The 22,467-nt window shown below is 38.3% G+C and overlaps 1 protein-coding gene across 2 annotated transcripts in view; it reads right to left on the bottom strand.

Moving 5' to 3' along the window:
- MED13L (mediator complex subunit 13L) overlaps positions 1–22,467 on the bottom strand; it is a 271,111-nt gene that overhangs the window by 45,219 nt on the left and 203,425 nt on the right. For both annotated transcript variants that reach the window (XM_004379045.1, XM_023733778.1), the window contains exons 5-11: positions 15,660–15,805; positions 12,685–12,879; positions 12,107–12,295; positions 8,397–8,562; positions 6,161–6,265; positions 1,629–2,360; positions 600–825 (exon numbers count right to left, since the gene is read on the bottom strand). In XM_004379045.1, the coding sequence (XP_004379102.1) occupies positions 600–825; positions 1,629–2,360; positions 6,161–6,265; positions 8,397–8,562; positions 12,107–12,295; positions 12,685–12,879; positions 15,660–15,805 (1,759 nt within the window). The remainder of the gene's footprint in view (positions 1–599; positions 826–1,628; positions 2,361–6,160; positions 6,266–8,396; positions 8,563–12,106; positions 12,296–12,684; positions 12,880–15,659; positions 15,806–22,467) is intronic.

Here is a 22,467-nt window from a genome sequence, read left to right as displayed (position 1 = left end):
TGGCCTCTTTTAATTGTCTTCTTCCCTCTACTCTCACGAATACCACTTTAAACGGCCCAGTATTTTAGAATGTCTTAAAATTTAAGGCTAAAGACAGCAGACACCCCCAGTACTGATTTTTATGACAATGGAACCAGTAAAATTAACACTGACGGTTTGTGAGCAGTGTTAGTATTAATTCAGTGAGATATACAGGTAAAGCGCTTAGTATAGTAAATATGATACGCGCTCAATGAACAGTAGATAGTATCAACTTTTCCTCACGTTTCAGGTGTTTCTGAATTACACTTAAAGAGAAATAAGCAGGGAGCATAGGCCAACAAGAATTAGCATATGAGAGGAAACATGCACCAGACGAGCTATAGCCTGGAAAATATGAGGCTTCGTTTATGTTCGGCTGACTTTTAAACAAAGGTGAGCCATGACATAAAAAGGAACAATACGCTGTTCAATACAATAGTACCAAGAGCATGAATATGGGGACAGAGCAATCAGGCAAGACTATCTCAGACGTTCTGCCTCAAACGTCTCCCACACGTGTTGTGTCGCGATAGGTAGAAACCCACACCATGCGGGACTCTCTCTAGGTTAAATGGTACCTTATTCTTTTTCAGGGAATCTTTCTCCGTCCCTTGCTTGCATTTCTTGTTTGCTGTAAAGATGTATTTTATGTCACCGTCCTCAAAGGTATATGGGTCATTGACTTCTCCCAAACTGTCTCCAGGTTGCTGGGTTAGAGGCAATGGATCAAGGAAGTGGAGTGGCTGCATCTGGGGCTGCTTGTCTTGCCAGATTTTAAACCGTTTGTTAGGTTGTGCTAGGAGTCTGAAAGGGAAAATGAATGTGATTTAAGCAAGACAGACAAGGTAAAATGATCTTAAAAAAAAAAAAAAAAAAAGCCGCACATATAATTTAAAGCATTTATAAAGCTTAAACTAAAAAGCACATCTACTTAGTGATTTTCTTTCAGAGATTATATTCACAATTATATACATCTCAGTAGGCTTTGCTAAGAATATATGTTTTTTTCTCTGATTCCATGGGCTTTAGGGACAGGCTGCCTAGGTTCAGATTCAATCTGTGTCATTTACTAACTGCATGACCTCAGTTTCTCAGCTATGAAATTAAGACAACAATATGGTTGTGCTGAAGAGTAAATGAGATAATCTGTGTGAAGTGTTTAGGATAATGGGTGGCTCAAAAGTGCCGTTAAGTGTTAAGTATTATTACTGGATGCATGCTACATACCAGAACGTATGCAAAGCCTTCCTCAGAAGTGTCAACATACAAAGGATGTGTTAACAGCAATATGGAAAGATGCAATACAGAAAGAGCTATGTTCTTTGATTAAAAAACAGTAGGTCAAAAAAAAATTAACACTAAAATGCCAAAAGGAGCCCTTACATGCCACTGTGTTTATGTAATAACATGTGCGCTTACTTTCATGAAGGACAAAACATTTGCCTCTTAAGCATTTTCTATACGTAAAGTCTAGAATGGTGAAGAAAGGGCTGCTTTCGTGTCAGATCCGAAGGTATAGCGGGGAGAGATGAGGAGCAAGGTTCCTGGTGTTCACCCACCTAAGCCCTCGGCTCGGGGGTCAGGTGGGCGTACGAAGGCCGCCTTACCTTTGCAGTGCAGTGCTCTCTGAGTTGACCTCCATTTTGGCATCACACCTCTCACCCTGGAGCTCTGGAGGCCTGAACTCAGCATCATCACTGGGTGGAAGACAGTAACTGTGCCACCGCTTATCTGATGACTCCGGGTTTGAGGGCCTGATCCCACAATATAAGGCTGTCTCACTGACCTCTGCCATCAGAGGCAGTCTTTGGCCTACGAGGACAGTTCTGTCATCCAGAGTAGACAACTGCTGGAGCTCTAGGCCATTTCCATAGAGGGCTGGATTCACAGGGACAGACGGTGGGTCCAAACTCTCCGTTTCCTGACCTCGAGGCTGAGGGCTGAGTGTTGGCGGCAGAGGGGAAATAGGGGAATGAGGTGAATCCATAGGATTCAGATTCATTTGCTTGCTTGTATTTCTGGAAGGCACGGCCATTTGCTTATCATACTTCCTACTGCTAGACACCTCTAAGGAGGAGTCTATCCCTGCCAACCCTAGCTTCTGTCCTGGTGTATCTTGTTCCATGCATAACTCTTCAGCCACAGAGGGCCTATGGTGAAAAGGTATCAAGGGTCTCTTTTGCAACTTGTCTCCTTTTTCCTGTCGTTCTGTTGTTTTGTGCTTAGAAGAAGCAGGAGGTGGCAAAGATGAAGATGATGATGGTCCTGCACTGAACCCTGGTTGAGATATTGTGGGAGGTCGGTTGGGTCCTGCTGCGCAACGTCTTAAAAGTTTATGCCTGAAATGAGAATTAAAACAAGTCAGCAAATACACAGGTGAAAACCACAGCAGCATCATAACATTATAAAAGAGATGCTTCTGACAGGTTATGATTTTTTAGGCCCCCATTAGATGCACTCATACAGCTAACAGAACTCTAGGTTTTAATTACATTTAAAATGATTAAAGAAGCAATACACACTGATAAAAAGTGATGAACCAATCACATACAAGTTAAGCAGATAAGAGACAAACTTATCAAGAAGGGTAAACTAATGTACTGCTAACCCTGCACAATTACCGATTTGAAAAATCTCCAAATCATTCAAATTTGGTGAGGGCCTCAGATAACCTATTCATATTGCATCTGAAAACCATGAATCATGAGATTGTCTGGCCAGAATAAAAAAAAAAAAGTCTGCAATTTCTATTTTGAACACTCTACTAACTCTAACATAGAATGACTTATAATGGCTTGTAGTGTAAATCGGGAATAAAATAACTACGTAACTCCATTCCAGAGTGTGAAACTAGGATGACGGGGGTCAATCCTAAGAACATTTAATAGGATAAGTATACTAGAAACTTTATATGTGACTATTATCTAAAAAGGAGCCCTGGTGGTGCAGTGGTTAAGTGCTCCTGCTGCTAACCAAAAAGTCAGTGGTTCAAACCCATCAGCCACTGTGTGGGAGAAAAACGTGGCAGTCTGCTTCCGTAAAGATTACAGCCTTGGAAACCCGATGGGGCAGGTCTACTCTGTCCTACAGGGTCATTTGAGTCAGAATCGACTTGATGGCAACAGGTTTTTTTGGTTATTATCTAAGAAAGAAGGAATAAAAGACAACTTTGGATCCCACATCCACATACTAAAAACAGACAGACGTAAAAGGTTGTGAGTGAAGATTAAGACAACACCCTTACACAAATGCAGTTGAACCATCTAAGTAGGAACAGCAAGTTTGCTCACATCCTAACACACTTCCTGGCAAGCGTGAGTATGAAAAATTGCTCAGTAAGGGCCCACTAGATGATGCTAAGGTTTAATCTGTGCAACAAAGTTATATAGCAGGTCAGCCAGATCCTCCCAACATATAAATCACTGCCAGGGAAAAATGTAAGCTCTCCTGCCGGTGGAGCAGCAACTCTCTCAGGCCACTAGGGTGGCATTAAATTACTGCTGCATTGCACTCAACGATGCCCTAGTGGGCAGTAAAATGGATTTGTGTGGCATAATGGGATGGTTTAGTGGGACAGCAGGATGGCCACCCTGCCCCATAAGACCATTAAATAGTGTGAGCGGTAGGCCATTCCATAATGGGTTTGGTAATCCTGCAGTAGATAATGTCAAAACACTCTTGCCAAAGTCTTTGCTACTCTAAAAAAAAAAAAAAAAAAAAATCCTGACTTTGAAGAAGGTTGTCTTAGCATAAGGCAATTGACAATAAGGCCAAAAGTGTGCTGTAAGCCTCCAGGACACAGTACTGCAGTATTATGTGAAGGTCTCATCTGAGAATATCTCAATTATATCTTCTCAGGGTGCTTATTTTAAAACTTAAGCTTTAAAAGTCTTTTACATGAAACTTTCTGATTTGGATTTTCTCAGAGAGCATTTAACCACACTAGTCCTTTGACAGGTATTTTCTGGCAGCCTCTTCAAAGTGAGGACCTTTTGCAAGTAGATAATCTTATAAAGTTGCTTTTTCCAACTGTATTTGCCAACTCAGCTACACTGCGAAACGGTTATCATTAAGGGTAAGCCAGTAGGTAATAGACTACCGTTGCAAATCTAAACAGGAAAGGGCCGTGACTGAAGCAGGCTGCAGGAAGATCTGGGTGGACTGATGGAGGGAAGTAGCCAGAGGCAGGGCCAAATCATGTAGACATACACAGTGGCTAAGAGGAGAAGGAAAGCAGAGTGCATAAAACAGACATTTCAGAGGAAGTCATTGTAAACTGCAGTGATAGAGAAGATCTAGAAAATGAAGAGGAAAAAAAGTAAATGATAAAGTTTTTAGGCTGAGAAGAGAAAATTGTGATAAAAATGACTGAAATAGGGTGCCTGGTTTGTGGGGAAACAGACATGTTAATATGTAAGAGATTTCTTAAAAGAAACCCTCCTCCCCCCTCAAAAAAAAAAAAAGAATATACAAGACCACAGTAAGCATGAATAGTCAGGTTTACAGATAAATATTTGGAAGTCAATGGAATGCTGCCCTGGTATGCAGAGCTACAAAAAAGAGCTGAAAGTATAGAATTTGTCAAGGAAATGTAGCAATAACCCCAAAGGACAAAGACAGAGCTTTATTCGTTTAATTATACTTAAACTTCAAAAAACAAATTCAAAGGAGCTAATAAAAACGTGATATAAATCAGTAAAAAGATTATTTTTAAAAAGAGAAGAAATCTAGATCAGGGAAAAGAACAGAAAAAATATAAAAGATGAGGGCACAAGTGAAGTTACATACACTAAATTCATATTCTATGTACTTGCTAAAGGTGGACCATCACTTGGCTGTGAACTTTTTAGAAATCAATGTTAACTGAAAAATACTTTTTGTCCCATAATTCACAATGGCCTACAGACAAAAATACAACAATATTGAACTGTAGTATACTATTTTTATCCCAAGACCAGAAAGATATTCTCACCTCCTCAGAGAGAGGACTTTTAATGAGCACACAACTTCTTCAAAAACATCTTCCCAGAAAAATCAATCATGGGTTTCATTAGGCTGTTTACCTGCAACATCTCTCAACAAGAGGCTGACTACCAAGGCAGAGCCTGATAAAACAGAATCAACTTAAGAGGGAAGGGAGGACAGAAGGAGGGTGTCAAAACTGTTCTACTGATTAAAAGTGACAGCATACACACACACCCAAGTTTGCATATATTCTCAGGGGGTAGGTATATGAACCACTTCGCTACCATGGAGTCAATTCATTTATGCCACATTAAGAATCTCTGATTTAAACCAGAGGAAAAGACAGCTCTCTTCTAAATACACTTCTCTCAAATTTGAAAATGTACCAAACTTGAAAACGTATGGCTTGGACACGAAGCTATTCTAAATTGTCCATTAAATGAAGAATCATCACCACATACTCTAACAGTCAACTAAGCTGGGGGAGGGGAGGGGGATAAGGCTGACATCCACTTAAGAAATTTAAGAATCCTAATAAAGACTCATGACAGAGTAACATTCTTTACTACCACATGGAGTGGTGAGTCAAGAAAATACTCTTGAGGAACACAAAAATTTCCTACAGACAAAAATGTGAGGTCCTATTCAAACACCTAAATGAATGAGCAATTCAGATACCATGACTACAACAATCTGAGCTTTCAGCAGGTGTTACCAAATACCTGCCTCAGTCATCAACAAACATCACCACTATCAATGACAACACAAAAAATAAACTATCTATAAAAGGTTTATTTGCTCCAGATTGTTTGACTCAAGTCAATCTGTTTTCAAAATGTTATCTTTGTTTTAAAATTTAGAGTAGTTAAATAATCATTTTAAAGGGATGGTCTTGTCCAATTGATGCCTTTAGTTGTGAAGTACCTAACCTGAAGACATTTGTGGGAGTAATCTGCTACAGAGCCAGTTGTCTAATAAGCCTCTTTCTGAGTCCTACAGTATGACAGTATCATCTGCATATGAGAAAAGACTGACCTTTTCCTTTTCTACTGGAGGAGGAGAAAGATTTAAAAAAAAAAAAAAGACAGGAAAGAAGTGGTCTGAGAGGCCAGCAGAAGAGTCAACAACATGCCATCATCCTATCCAGCACAGTTTTGCCTTTCTAACTACCTACCTGGAACAAGAACAGCTAACTCTTTGGGTTGGATCCACAAAATCCCAAGTAGCAGGACTGTTAGCAGGCTCTTCTTCAAGAGTTGGAGTTGACACTTGGCTCCTCCTAAAAGAGTTAAAAATGTGACTTCTGTGTAAACAGGAGATAATGCTTATACTTCTGGGGAGGGGGAAATGTTAAAAGGCTTCAATACATTATACATAGTAATGGTATCCTACTGGCATGCACTCAGAGCAGCCAAAGTAAGAAACTACCACTCGTTTCACGCACTAGAAGACGTAGGAGTCTTTTAGTCAAATTTAGCGTTTTAACATGGGTGGTGTACATAGCAATTTAAACAGTATCTGGCACTCATAGTTGTTGCTTTAAAAAAAAAAAAAAAAAAAAAAAGGCCACCTCAATTATGTAGAAATAACCTAGAAAATTTCAAAAGAAATTAACTTTCCACAGCATCTGTAAATTATAGCCCTCTGACAGACTATTAAGGAGCCTTGGAGGCACAGTGGTTAAAGCACTTACCTGCTAACTGAAAGGTCAGCGGTTCGAACCCGCCAGCCACTCTGTGGGAGACAGATGCGGCAGTCTGCTTCCACAGAGATTTACAGCCTTGGAAACTCTATGGGGCGGTTCTACTCTGTCCTACAGGGTCGCTATGAGTCGGAATTTACTTGATGGCAGTGGGTTTGGTTTTTTGTCTTGTTTTGACAGGCTGTTTAAATCACTCCTAATACCCCTATAATATTTACTAGCATTTAAGGGCAGCATTCTACCGTTGTTAATGTCAACCACAGGAAAATAAGATGTTTCCTACATGTCACTGATAATCGGTAGTAAAAAGTAGATCGCTACTAGTACACAGTGAAAATGAGAACGCAGGCAATCTTTTTGGATTGCTGATTTTGCTTCAGCTGATACCGCCCAGTGTTCCAGAGGCAGCTCTGCAGGGGCCTCTGTTGCTCTCCACCCTCGTCTGCCTCCCTGGGTGCCTCATCTCCCTGCTTGTGCTGCTGAGGGAGGGGTCCCGTCTATTAGGACTGCTGGAGGCGAACGGTTCGTGGCGACAAAAATCAAAGATGGTAATGAAAAGAAAGAAAAGGAAAATGTTAACTTGGAAATTATCTAGGCACTGCAGGTAAAAGGGAAAATATCTGAATCAATTATTCTAAAGGAAAGGGTCATTTTTTTAAGCGAGTAGAGATGCGTTTTTTATTCTAGAATGTGACACATGATTTTCAATGGCAAAGATTTTAGGTTTTATCTACTACTTCTTTAGCAGCCTATTCTAAAACTACCACTGGAAAATAAATATATAGCAGTGAATTGGGTAAAAGGTGGGTCCAAAGGACAGGTTCTAACTCTGTATATACAAGTGTGAACAGTAGTCACTTAAGTAACATTTAATTGACTTCTGAGTGAGTAGAGTTATGAATAGTTACTGACAAGGATGTCCACAGGCATTTTGTTTCAGAGAATCAAGACTTGTGGGTTTACCTGTATCAGTCAAAAGCGGACATCTCACTCATATTATAAACATAACAAAATGTGCTGATTATGGTTACATAAAGTCTTGATGAGTGGAATAGTTTTTATGGACTACTGTTTGTCATTTCCATTTAGCCAATCAAAATAATCACAAGCAGTCTGTTCTTTGAATCAATTCTCCCCTTTTTCCAAAAAATAAGTGAAGGAAGAAAGCAAGGAGGGAAGGAGGGAGTTGTTTAGTGCAAGAATACAGTTTCCCCAGATCAACAAAACAGAGGCACAGCAGCTATTATACACTCCTTTAATAGTTACTAGTCCAGTTCACAATGTATCGCCAATTAAAATGGTAAGGACACTGTATAAGAGAAAATGTGGCTAAGAATATCGTTTCCCTTTGTAATTGGGAAACATTCATAAACTGGTATACAAAGGGAAACCAAACCCACTGATTACTGTCCTGACAGGGTGAATCTTTGAGCCATCTGTCCTGAAAAATGTTGGATGAACATCATGCCAATCTTTAGATGATCAAGAACTTCAACAATTTCCTGGATAATCAAATCGAGTAAAGTAAGTGTCTCTATTTTAACATCTTTGTTTTGAATTTTATTCTGCTACATTCTAAAAAGATGAAACACCAATCCAACGACCCCTCAAGTTTGGTCATGACAGTGCAGCTTGCTGAAACCTCTTCATGTAGTCATCAAGGAGATGGTTACTAAACCATGATCCAGACATAAACCAAAAGACATACTTGGACTGGGTTCTGTTGAGGATGCATTCCTTCCAGACTCGATGGACCATATGATTGTGGAGTTTTGGAGGAATCTTCCCCGATCTCTTTGGACTGTGCATAGTTATCATTCCCCCTTCTTGGGAACCTAGGTGACTGACAGCACTCTGCGTACCTCCACTCTCACCTGGAAAAGAAAGACAATTTAGAATGTCAGAATTTTCTGAAAAGGTCTTCTAGCACATAGATTGCGGGCTTATTTAATATAAATATGCATTTTAATTGTTAAAACTCATTCATTTGGCTTTGCCCCTACCCCCGACAATGCCACTATCTGTACCTATGAGTATCATTTGTGTTGGTTAATTACATCAGTGCTCATACACTCACACACAGAATCCATAAGGGCATGCAGAAGTGTTCCTACTCCACAAGTACTGGACACATCTAACAAGGAAGGCTCATGTCACAATATTAAAGATGGAAACAGACACGGATTTCTGAATCCCAACACAATAAATAAGCTCTAAGACACAAGAGAACAGTAGAGGGAACGTTACGCTCTTTTAGTTAAATGGTTGTGTAACCATACACAGCGCCCCGAAGAGGAGAAAGAAGTTCATGGCACAAAGCTTTTTAACAAGGTCAGATTTCAAATTTGTGTGTAGAACTGTCTGTCCTTATGCCTGACATTACTTATGAAAGCTTAATACTAAAACACTGAAAGAGGTTGTCTTGACATTTTATATCAGAGGACTATAAAGTCACTGGTTTCTCTCTACTAATTCTATTTAGTTTTTCCAAATATAGTTGGTATGCAATCCAGTCCTTGCCACTCTGCCCACTATGACTACTGATAATACTGGCTATTGGTTGTGAGTATTTGCTACTCCTGTCTCATACAAGATAAACACTAAAGTCAATTGCCAGTAATAAATTCATTCTGTTAATTCCACATATTTAATAAATATATTGTTGGCTTTATTCTCAGTAGAACTACGATGCAAAACATCCTTACAGAAATAATGAAGTTTAAGCACTGTGGAAAACCTCCACTCTCATCTGAAAAAGTAAGAAGCAACCTTATGTCATAAATGAAAGATTCTTGGTATCAAAATCCCAAATGCTTACGTTTGGAAGAAATGAAGCTTTCCTGTTCCCCAGAAAAGTATCATTATACTACAAATGAGATATATCAAAGGAGACAAGAAATTTGCTCTTTCATTGCTACCTTGTATGTATTTTAAAAGTTTCCTGACTTGGTTCATGGTATGATTTATTTCAATTTTACAATTAATCTTTAAATGCCTACTATGAAAGTAGGCAAAGTGAAGAAAGAAACAAATAGATAGTATACCCCTTCTTCCCCCAAAATATCCTACAATACAGCTAAAGAGATCAAATGCCCATGGTATCCTAAGGGAATAATTTATAGCCAAAAAAGGACGGAGGAGGAGAGAACAAGGCAAAAAGACTTTTCTGATAAAGCTGGGTTAATGCTTTCAGTAGGATTTAATGATGTAACTAAAATGTGGGTGGTACCTTATATGGAATTAAAGGCTTCTAGTCATGTTATTAAATGCATATCGAATGTTGTTACCCCAATTATCTCCACCTACTAAAAGCAGGAAAGGCAAGCTGATGTACCTCTCCAGCTAAGGCATGAGTGATTTCACCAAAACTAGCTGGTCCTCCTAGGCTCCCCGTGCAATCCAGGAGACTCTTGGCCATTTTAGGGGGCAAAATAACCTACTGAACCCTACATCCAGGAAAGAACGGCAGTGCTGAGTGTTAGTCAGCTGCAGAATGGTCAGGCTGAGCAGGATTCTCCTGGAGGTAGCACTAAGGGTCCTAAGCTATAATCCAGCGTGCTATGATATGAAAACTGGGGCAAATTAATTTTACTACAAAGATACCAGCAGCTTTTATTTACGGTTAAGGCAGCATCAGGGGATTTACCCAGGGCCTAGCACAGGCCATAAATAAATATGCTCATGAAGTACTGTCAAAAGCGATGAATTTGCAGCTGTACAGTTATGAAGTCCACACTGAAACTCAGTAAGAACAAAACCTCTTGTTTCTTGAATTGTGAACTGTAGAGCCTGGACTGATGAGAGGTTAGCACCTAGAGCAGGGCACCAAGCACACAGCAGACCCTCAAGTTTAAGTTGCATACAAATTTCACTAGGCACCAAGCAAAACACAAACAAAATAAATGGATAACAACTTAAAAATTTAGTGTAACTATTAAAAATCCAAAGTTTGATATGAAATGTGACTAAAACTTTTCAAAAGAATATTGACAATTCTAGTCTTTATATTACTATATCTTCTTGATGCTCCCTTATAAAAGTGTGGGTTTCTTTTTTTTTTTTTCCAGTTTAAAGGAATTTTAATAAAAATTGGCTCATGGCAAATTCTATCACAAGGGATCATCCAAATTCTCTGCTATTGCATATTAGAGCTAGATGTACTTTTTTTTTTTTTTTAACTTTCTCAGCAAGTAGATGCCTCCTTAAAATCAGAGACTAGCTGCTGCCCACTGCTACATCTCTCACGCAAAGGTTGAGTAATTCCTTTCAGCTAACTTAATAATGTGTGCCAAACTGGAGTTTTGAGTATTGCTTTGAATTTTCTAAACTACCATTTGTATATTGCTTTACTGTTTACAAAGCACTTTCAAATACATTTTACCTCATACACATAACATCCATGTAAGTATGTATTATTTAACAGAGAAGGAAACTGAGGCTCAGAAAAAGTATGACAATTAAATAAGGTCATTCAACTAGTAAGCGATACAGCCAGCTTTGAAAACTAGGTGTGTTCATTCACAAAGTCCATACTTTTCCCCAATATATTCTTTAGCCATGAACATTTATTGCATATTCACTATGTGCCAAGCACTGTGCTATAGACTTTGAAATATTATCTTACCTAATCCTCACGAAAATTCCCATGTAAATGTGTTTCATGCTTGATAGTTTGTTTTCAAAGTTTACCAGTCAAGACTTTATTTACTCTGATGTTCCTACAAATGGCCCAGATTAAATGCCTATAAATAATCTCATTTTGCTCAGGTATGATGATCATCCTTTTCTTAGTGACCAGGTTCCTAGTTAAAATGAGTTCTTCAACCACCACAACAAAAAAGTTAATATAGGAAATAAAATCCTCAACAAAGAAGGCAAAATGCTACCAATTTAAACAATTTCTGAATTTTTCCAGGAAGGAAGACCGTTCAAGTTATCAAAATGTTCACAGGTAATTAATATTTACTATTAATGCAGACAGATAACTGACAAGACAAAGTAGCCACCCAGAGCTCCTAGGTGCTAGTGTAACTCTATGATATAATAGGGAGAGAGTTATCCCAGGCTTGCCCCCGGCTGGCGATGGCCATTTGGGCAAAGACTGTGGTCATTCTCTGATTTAGTGTTTTCCATTTGTGAAAAGAGTAATCTGCATGTTGTCTCCTGCCTCTGTGTGCAAAGGGGCAGACGTATGTGCAGACTTTACGAGAAATAACTAAATTGTTCAATTAGGGCAAAATTAAAACTCTGAAGCACATAAATTCTGTCTAAAAATATCCTTCACTATCCTGTAAAATCCCCATTTACTCTACCTCTATCTCCTCCACTAGGAATTTCTCAGAGTGAATTTCCTCATCTGTTCCCTCTCAAGGATTTTTTGCGCTCTCTTCCAGCCAGGACATCTTGGGTTATACTCACCTATGAGAACCTGTTCTGGAGAGGTGGGGGGGGTAAGAGGCATCCCACAGTTACTTGGGTCCTTCACACTCCCAAGACCCTGCTGCCCAACTGTAATATGGCCTCCAGCACTGGCTCCGCTCTGAGGAACTGGAATGTCATTCTGCGAGATCAAAACGAAAGCCGATGGGTAAACCATCCGCACACCACCTGTAAGGGAAGAGCAAGGAGAGGACCAGGCCTGAGAAGAGTTCACGCGAGACGGCCGCCTTTGTTATACCAGTGGCCAAAGTCCAAGCGCCACAGTGAAAATGAGATGCTCATGAAGTACTGTCAAAAGCGATATGTTTCATTCTTTCCTAACTGAATAAGTATTTAAATATATGTTCCAACATTGTAATAGCATTTGGAATACAGGGACCATTGGTGCTTCAGGCAAGATAACTACTCAGCATATACCACTATGCCAAGAGAATAAAAAAAAAAAAATGGGAAAATTACAGAGCTTCTTTCTGATGAATCTGAATGATTATCTGTTTAAATTAAGGAAGATCAAGAAGATAGAAAAAAGTTCTTCAGGCAAAATATTTTCCTCTTACCAACAATTACTTCAACTGCCACAGGGAAATCATCATCATATCCCAACTCTTCTTCTTCTTTCAGTTCCTCTTTCTTTTTCAGCACCATTGGGTAGAAATACTGCCATTCCTCGATCAACTTACGGGTGGCTGGGTCTGACATCTTGTATGCTTGGCCTGTTAGCGTGCCATTTAAGCCGTAAGGACTTACCAGTACTACGGGAGACGGGAGTGAGGGAAACATAAGTTACACATCAGAGTAATAGCTCCTACTGAAGTACAACATTATATATGTGGTAATTTTAGGTTAAAGCATAGCATCACTAAATATACATCGTTCTTTATTTCCTAACCCTTTTTAAACTGTGATTTTCAAAAGTTTCTCATTTTAGTATTTCTTAATATTTACATGCCTGTCAACTCACATCAATTTTTGAAGAAAATCAAACAGGAGCCCTGGTGGTGCAGTGATTAAGCACTGGGCTGCTAACCAAAAGGTCAGTGGTTCAAACTCACCAGCCGCTCTGTGAGAGAAAGATGTGGCAGTCTGCTTCCATAAAGATTTAAAAAAAAAACAAAAAAAAAAAACCTAAACTCATTGCCATCAAGTTGATTCCGACTCCATAAAGATTACAGCCTTGAAAACCCTGTGGGGCAGTTCTACTCTGTCCTATAGGGTCGCCAGGTGTCAGAATCAACTAGATGGCAACGGGTTTTGTTTTGTTTATTACACTGTCAGGCAGCTATATCAACACACAGTATATAACCACCTATCTGTACACTAAAGCATAACACACCTGTTTAATAACAGCTTACACAATGTGAACACTGAATTGTCCATAAAAAAAGAAAACCATTCAATACCTACCCCCCAAAACCTGCCTAGAACTTGAACATTCTCCCTGTGGTTCCTGAGACTGCCTAAAGAACTGTGGTAATTAAAGGATAATATAGAAGTAAAACTGCCAAAAGCAGAAAAGTCTTAATGTACCAAGCGTGAAACATAATGCTTAGTTGTAATTTCAGTTTTGGAGTTCTGTTGATGAAATAACTCAAAGTAAAATATATCTCAGCACCCAAAGTTCTCTTGTCTTCCTCCTTCAGTGTTTGACCTTGATGTCATTTTCACTGAGCTAGACACAAAAATACAGTTAACATGGTACTATGAATAACCCAGTCAGTTCTTAGCCTCAGGGTTAGTATTTCAACCTTCCAAATAATACTCTTCTGGGGATAAAGGTCACTTTCACTTAATCCTGATTTTTAAAAAATACCTCAACACAGTCATTTAATGGGATGCCTTTTTTTGTTGATGCTTTTTTTTTAATAGCTGGATGGTATGTCATATCAATAGAGAGAGAGAGAGAGTACAGACACCACATATTTCTTGGGTGCCTTTCTGCTGTTCCTCAATGATCCAAATGGGATAAAATACTCCAACCAACACAGTTAATCAAGGGTAATTTTCCTGCATTAACACTTCTAAGAAATACCCACATGAATTTGGATAATTATGTCAACCATAATTATCTATAGGCTGGCACCTGCCCTAAGTATCTACCTCCTCCACACCAACCAACTGGAAATAAGCAGGATAATGTCCACAAAAGTTTTCTATGATTCGAGGCATTGTGACAAACTAGTAAGAGTTAAAATAAGTGGTCTAGATGGACCTGGTATTCCTAAAAATATCTCTCCCAACATAGAAGGTTAGTTTCCTTCCCTCAGGATTCCTTCTGTTACTACCACAAATCAATGCTTTTAATTTTAAGTGATAAAGTTTAAGATGAAGTCAGACAGTCCTCAGCACTTTTATACTCAAGAAAATGTAGTACTTAAATAATTCCGATAATACATAATATACAGATACTGTACAATGCTCAAGTGAACAGCTTGAGAATTTTGAATTTTATAGTGGTCCATCCATAAAACACCCAAAACTACAGAAGGATAAACTACACAGCTCAAAATGTATTACAAGTGTGTGGGGACGCGGGGGTAGGAGGGGAGTCTAGGTAATAATTAGGATATAGCTAAGCAAGGATTCAATGTTCTTTTTTCCCTTAAAAAACACGCTTAATTGTCTTTAGGGCAACAATCTTAATATGGAGGCTTAACATTCATATGGCAGGCTGTTATAATAATAAAAATACTTTAACAAGTCTGTTAAAATACCAGTGTTTTTAAAAATTGCATTCCATCTGAATACTATTTCAACCAGATATCTCTAGTACTGATATATTAGACTGAACCAAAAAAGATTTTTCAATATGGTTCCACCTAATATTATAATATTTAAAAACAGTCATTCATAGAAAATTGTGATTCCCAAAGACAAAAACAAACATTTAGAAGGCAGAGTTAGATAAAAAGTGCATGAAGATATTTTGGTGGTAACTATGTGGTAATTAAAGCTGAGATAATTAAAATATTAACAGGCTAAATTATAACCAAATACCTATAACCAATGTAATCTATAAAGGAAAAAATTATAACGATATCAACATCAGTGAAGATACTATATACTATACAACTCTAGAAATCTGATTTGGGTTGAAACTTCAAACGGTAAGTTTAATGTTAATGTTCTGTAAGTACTACGTATCATTTACAATCCTGAAATCAGGTTAACATACAAAACAATGAAAACTTTTCATTTAGAAGATTTGTCAATTACCCATTGGATTATACTTTTCAAAGAGTGGTTGATGTCTTGTTCTAAAGGAAATTCTCTTCACTGTATTCCTCAATACTATTTCACCAAAGACCATGCTGCATATGTGATAAACTTCAGCAAAAACTAGAAGCTATTATTATTTACTTATGAAATGGTAGTGTTTCCTTTCTCTTTCAGAAATTGACTTTTGCGCTTAGCTTTAAAATGTCCATTTAAGCTTATGTTTCACCCTGCAAGACAGCAGTGGGCAAGGTGGCTATCCGCTTGGTGGTGGTGGCAGTGGTGAAGGGAGGAGAGGAGGGACATGCCATGTACTTACCCTGAAATGGTGCAGGTGAAGACTGAGCCATGTGTATATGCTCCTCGTTGATCAGATAAATTGGCTGGTGTTGGGCAATCTCCACACTCGTGCATACATTACTTTCCCCGTGAAGAAAGAATGTAAAAGCACAGGACAAATGCTCACTAAAAAGAAAGAACGAAACAGTCAACTCTATATTTTGGTAGGAAATGGGTGCTATAAACAAAAAATACAGCTGAAACACAGCTTTACTTTATCAACCATGCAGCAAAGCCGACCTCTGATGATATTAATGTCACAAACCTCTCATTGTTTGCGGACAAATAATACAACGATAACTTGTTGACAATGACACTAAAGTAAAGCTGTCAGATAAATATGAAAATCAGTTATGCTGCATTCTGAATTCTGGAAAGCTATTGTGCTCACTGATTGTTTCATTTGCATAAAATCTATCTCCTGTGTCGACTAAAACTCCTAAGAAACACTAGTACCATGTTTCTACCTTACCAGGGCCTAGCACATGGCAAGGATGCAAATATTTGTTGAGTCAAATAAATGAGAAAACATTTAAAAACCTTAAAAAAGAAAAAAAAAAAAGTGGCTCTATGAACTAGATAGAAAAGTAACCCCTGAGCTGGCCTTTAAATGAGTGTAGGGACAAAGACAAATTTGTTTTTTGCTTATGTTTGGTACACAATGACATCAAATTTACAAGTTTACAACATTACAATGAGGTTAAACTGTTTATCTAAAAATAGCAATTAAGAACATTGCTGTATATAAATTCTCATGTACAACTGCTAAGGTAATACAAGTCTCTAAAAATGGGCTAGTAATCTATTACATTTAAGTTTTACAATTTACTTCTGATCAGAAAATTATATTAAAATATTCTACTTCTCTGTTTTCCAGAGAACTGAAAAATGATAAAAATGAAGGCTCTGGGAGAAAAGCAGTTTCAAAATTACTACGGTGGCACATTATTTCATTACTTCAAAGTCGTTAGCTATGGCTCCTTTTCTTAAGACGGCACAGGAGAACGTCTGCCTGAGGAAATAACACAGGGAGCCCAAATTACTTTACTAAACAGCACCAGGAAACCACCGTTTTAAAAATCATCTCCAAGACGTTCCTTCTTTTTGAAAGTTCTCTAAAATATTATACAATATATTTTGACCACCACTCAAAAGAATTAAATTTTGTGTAAAACATAAAGTTACAGTGCTTTAAGGAAAAACTGAAATAAAAATGATAAAATTTTCACTGTGTCACACACAAAGAAGTATGTACATTCTGCTTTGACAAGTATATCGAGAAAACCGAGTTTTACTAGAATGTGAGGTTTCGTCAACAGGAAACACCAAGTCTTGGTTTTTGGTTATTCAGCATGACAAAATAAACTCAAGATGATGACTAGAATTTCAGAAGAATTTTGAAAAATTTTTCATTCAACTTGACACCATACTTTCAAGTTTCAAGGTCACAAGGAGGAAAAAATACACATAATTTAAACATATACAGGTATAAAACAATACCACTGGCAAAAGCATGGCTGTACTTTATGGAAATAACTCTAGAAACTCATCATCATCAACACATAACATTGTGCCTGACACATAATAGGACCAAAATATAGGACTACTGATGGTGGACTGGCTCACTTTCCAGCTGTAAATTTCAGCTGAGCAGTTTGAACTGACTCGTCCTAATTCACGGCCACCATGAACTATATAGTCAACAGCATTATTTATTATAAGACAGCTGGTTGGGGTTACAGGTGTAGAGGGCAGCCACAGAATATGTCCTCTATTCTGCAGACTCCCAACTGTGCATCGAAACAAATGTGATCGACATTCATTTATCAACTAGTAACTGCGAGGATGGCGCGAGGCACCTGCAGTGACACAGAATAAAGCATGATCCTTGCCCTCAAGGAGCATATACGCTAGCAAGAGACTAATACAAAAACTCATCTCTAAAACAAAGCCAGACATAAATGCGGAGATAAAAACAAAAACAAAATGCCACAGGACGGCTAAGGTGTAGTGATTTCTGTAATGTGAAGGATCCAAATGCTCCAAGACAAGGACAACAGAAAATCAGATTTCAATAACAGAAGAAAAAGAAAAGGTAAAGAGAGAGGATGAGGAAAAGAATACATGTGGTTAAGAGCAGGACGTAGCTTGGAAATTCTATACGAAAGAATGGAATAACAGGATGGGAAGAGTGTGGAAAGGGAGTCAGAAGCCACACCCTGAGATAACATAAAAGACTTGTATGTAAGAAGTAACAGGGAGCTCATTTAAGGTTTGGTTTAAGAAAGTCAACTAAATCCAAAGAATCATGAAAATTTCAAAACAGTATTCATTGGAATTTGCTGTATTTCAAAAACAGTAAGTTTAGAAAGAAAAATGTCCCACAGAGAAGCACAAATTAAAAAGCCAGCAACTCAATCAATGGCCTTTTTTGTTTTACATTGGTTACTTTAAAAACAAAATGTCGAGACAGTTAAAACAAGATAAAGCAAACAGCAAGTTCTAATGGAAAAATCACAGAGGCCATCAGTAGTTACCTAATTTTTGGCAAGTTACTTCACCTTTCTGACCATAGTTTCCTCATATGTAAAATCAGCTGTTAACACAAACAACTGGGGCCCCAGAGGCGCTGATCCAGGAGGTCTGGAGCAGACCCCCAAACTTGCATTTCTAACAAGTTCCCAGGTAATGCTGTGGCTACTCTGGGCTCAGGAACCTCACACTTTGAGAGCCACTGGACTTGATGGGGAGCCCTGGCGGTGCAGTGTTTAAGAGCTCAGCTGCTAACCAAAAGGTTGGCAGTTCAAATCCACCAGCTGCTCCTTGAACACCCTATGGGGCAGTTCTACTCTGTCCTATAGGTCGCTATGAGTCGGCATCGACTTGACGGCAACAGTTTTGGTTTTGGATGGTACCTAAATCCCTTTCCAGCTATAAAATTCTATATTTTTCTAAGATGATGTGAAATAAGAGAACAGGGATGACAATACTGACTTCAGAGAGTAGAATTTCCCCTTTGATCTAGCAATACCACTTCTTAAGAATTTATCCCACAGATAAACTCCTGTGTTAAAAATAAAAAATAAAAGTTATGTACAAAGTTACCGACTGCAGCACTGTTTGTAACAGTTAAGGCTGAAAACAGGCAAAATGCCCATCAATAGAAGGCTATGCACTGTGCAACCACTTAAAAGAAAAATGGCCGTGTCTTTTACAGACTGATGTGGGAAAATCTCCAACATAAACTGTTATGAGAAAAAAAGCAAGATATAAAACAGTGTGAATAATATGCTCCATTTGTATAAAAATGGGGAAGAGGGTAGAAAAATACACACACATAATTTGATTACATTGGCATAGAATTTCTCTGGAGGAATGTATTTTAAAAACCTAATAATATCGGTTGCTTTTGTAGAGTGAGGCGGCATGGCTGAGGGAGAGAGAAAGAGAAAATTCACAACAGTCTTTGATCCTTTCTGAGTGTGGGGCCATGTGTTACGTGGAAAGTAATGCTGGCAGGATATGAAGCAAGTCCCTGCCTCCTATCTCTGTGCAGGGTGCTTGTTGGCCCAAGCAGAGGCGTGCACTGGAGGAACGCTTCATCCTGTCAGGCTTGGCTCTCAGTGGAAGCCTGCTGAGCTCATCTTTGATCTTGAATCTGTTATCTAACATATTGGCTATTTGATCAGCAAGCCATCAATATCTTTACATTCATGTCACTGCTACAAAATGGTGAGAAAGACTATTCTGAGGCTGGAGTCCTGTGTCATCTCATCAGAGAACTCACAAGTTACAAATTCGCCAGTGCTGCCACTATCTACAAGGGATAATCGAAAAGGTTACGGCAAATGTCTTGATAAAATGCAGATATATGGCAACTATCATATTCCTCTCATCTAGAAACCTGTCTAAAAGTAAAATTCGGGTGGTCTGATACAGAGGCCAAACCCCCTTATTTTACAGATGAGAAAATAGGGCTAGAAAGAATTTGGCTCACCCAAAGCCATTCTTAGAGACACAACCGGAATTAGACTCAAAATTTAATGCTCCTTCTACTAAACAGTCCAGCTATCAACGGGGATATCCATTTATATCTCTACCAACTTATATTCTATATAGGTAAATGAAGATCAGATTTGTGAACGAACAGTGAAAATAAGGGGCTCTACAAGTATAGACGTGTTATGTTATACACTGCTATAAGGAGTTCAGACGTAAATCTTTACTTAGAGGTCCCGTACCTGTTCTGGCTTCTTCTCACCCATCACCCACTCTCACCCAAACTTTTAATCACTCAACTCCATCTATTTCATAAACATTCATTGTTTGAAAATTGAAAAGGGCTTCAGAGATGATCAAGCTGAGCCCCTTTTTTTATTCAGGGGATGGCAAGATCACTCCCAAAGTTACACAACTACTTCAGAGCAAAGTTAAAATAAGAACTCAGGTCCCCCTTCTTAGCATAATGTTCACAATACACTCGTGACTTTCTACTTAAATCAATGCTGCCTTCACGCCTACCCTATATATTCACTCATCAAAACGATCACACGCCATGCCAGTTAAACTAGTCCCTGCAACAATTCTCCTCTCCCTGCTACTGCCTCCAGGTCACCATGTACCGTCAAATGAGTACACAGAGCCAAAAACTCTGCAATTTCACTCAGTGAGACTGAAGTCGGAGCCTCACTCCTGTTCACTCAGGGCACTCCACTTGGCGAGTATTCCAGGCCTTCTCAAATCTGTATACTCTCTATTCTTTACCCTGTAAATCAGGTCTGATTCAGGTGGACTCTTAATTCTTTACTTAACCTCTTTTTTAACCTCAAACATTACTGCAGCGTCCTCTTCCCTAGAGTCTGAGAGGACGAGATATTCCCTTTTCTCTGCAAAGTGACTCTCGTGCTCCTCCCACTCATGAAGAACCTCTCTTTCTGCCTCCTCCTGACCACGCTACTCCTTTTGGATGGCTGTCATTGTCTTTCTCCCTCCCCTGGCTAATGTCCCTGGTGGCGGAGTGGTTAAGGGTTCAGCTGCTAACCCAAAGGTCGGCAGTTCGAATCCACCAGCCGCTCTTCAGAAACCCTATGTGGCAGTTCTACTAGTTCTACTTTGTCCTATAGAGGCACTATGAGTCGGAATCGACTAGACGGCAACAGGTAACAACTAACATCAAATAATACACAAAATGGCTAAAAGAACACTAATCTAATATCAAATAATATACAAACAAAATAATTACAATTTGTTCTAAGTGTTAAAAAAAAATAAAGTACTAATTTAGAAAAGAACAGGGGGAAAGGCTATTTTAGAAAACAGTGGGTCAGGAAAATTCTTCTGTGAAAAAAAGGGGAGGACATTTAAACTGGGGCTTGAATCTTAAGAGGAAAACAGCAAACACCATTCTCAAAAAGAGAAAATTATTATGTGCAAAGGCACTGAAATAGGAGAGAATCTGGCATTTTTAAGGAAGCAAAAGGAGGCAATGTGGCTACATCATTGCAAAAATGAAGAAGAATGGTGTAGGATGAAGTTGGAAAAACAAACCTAGCTAAAAGACAAAGATTATCAGATTGGTTGAAAAATAAAAAACAAAAAAAATCCATCTACAGTATATGCTGCTTATAAAAGACATACCTAAAATAAAACCACATCAAAAGAGTGAAAACAAAAGGCAGAAAATGATATACCACCTGAATCCTAACAAATATAAAGCTGATGTATCAAAAACAATAATAAATCTAAACTTAAAAATTAACATAATCATTAAATAATAATAAACAGAGGACTTCAAAAAAAGAGTTTTAAACAATCATGAACTTGTATGCACATGGTCATATAATATGCAACACAGCTCTGAAATACATACAGAAAAAAACGGTAGAATCACAAGGAGAAACAGACCAATCTACAATTACTGGAAATTTTAACATTTTTTCTCAGTATTTAACAGAATAAGCAGACAGATTATTAAGAATACAAAAAAGGGAATGCCAAAATATCTACGTGACATGACCTGAATACACGTAAAACTGTTCTCCATAAAGAGAACCTACACTCTTTCCAAGAACACAGAGAAGACCTGCAAAAACCGACTAGGTAACATGACACAAAAAAAGTTTTACGTTTCAAAGAACTGATACCTTACAGACTACACATTCTCTAACCACAGTGCAATTTAGTTAGAAAGTAATATTTAAGGGGAAAAAAAAAAAGGTTAAAATAAAATCTCCGTGTTTGGAAACTTAAACGTGAATTCCCTAAATAAATCATGGGTTACAGAGGAAATCACAATGGAATTCACAAAATATTTAAAATTGAATGACAACAAAAACAATACATGTCATGATCTGAGAGAAACAGTACCTAGAGAGTAATTTATACCCTCATGTGCCCAACAGTAAATCTTAAATGAGATAAGCATTCAAGTCAAGTAATTGGGCGCAGGGTGGGGGCGGGAGGGGGACCAACAAGAACAAATAAACCCAACCAAAACAGAACGATGAAAATAACGATGACAAGGCCACAAGTAACAAAATAGAAAGGATTTACAAAATGAAAAACTTGTTCTTTGAGCAGACTGAAAGAAGACAAACCATTAGGCAAGACTGATTTGAAGGAGGAAGAGGAAGGAGACTGCAGGGAGGCAGGGGCACAAATAAACAATCCTGAACAAAAAAAGAGGAAAGGAGCTACAGATAAAGTAGGAATGTTTTTATTCATAAAAATGCTATAAACAACTTTATGCCAATAAATCTGAAAACACATGAAATGGATAATTTTCTATA

This window comes from Trichechus manatus, unplaced genomic scaffold (genome assembly GCF_000243295.1).
Source record: "Trichechus manatus latirostris isolate Lorelei unplaced genomic scaffold, TriManLat1.0 scaffold00061, whole genome shotgun sequence".
Lineage (NCBI taxonomy): Eukaryota > Metazoa > Chordata > Mammalia > Sirenia > Trichechidae > Trichechus > Trichechus manatus.
Note: the sequence above shows the minus strand (reverse complement) of the source record. Positions and strands in the feature narration are given on the sequence as shown.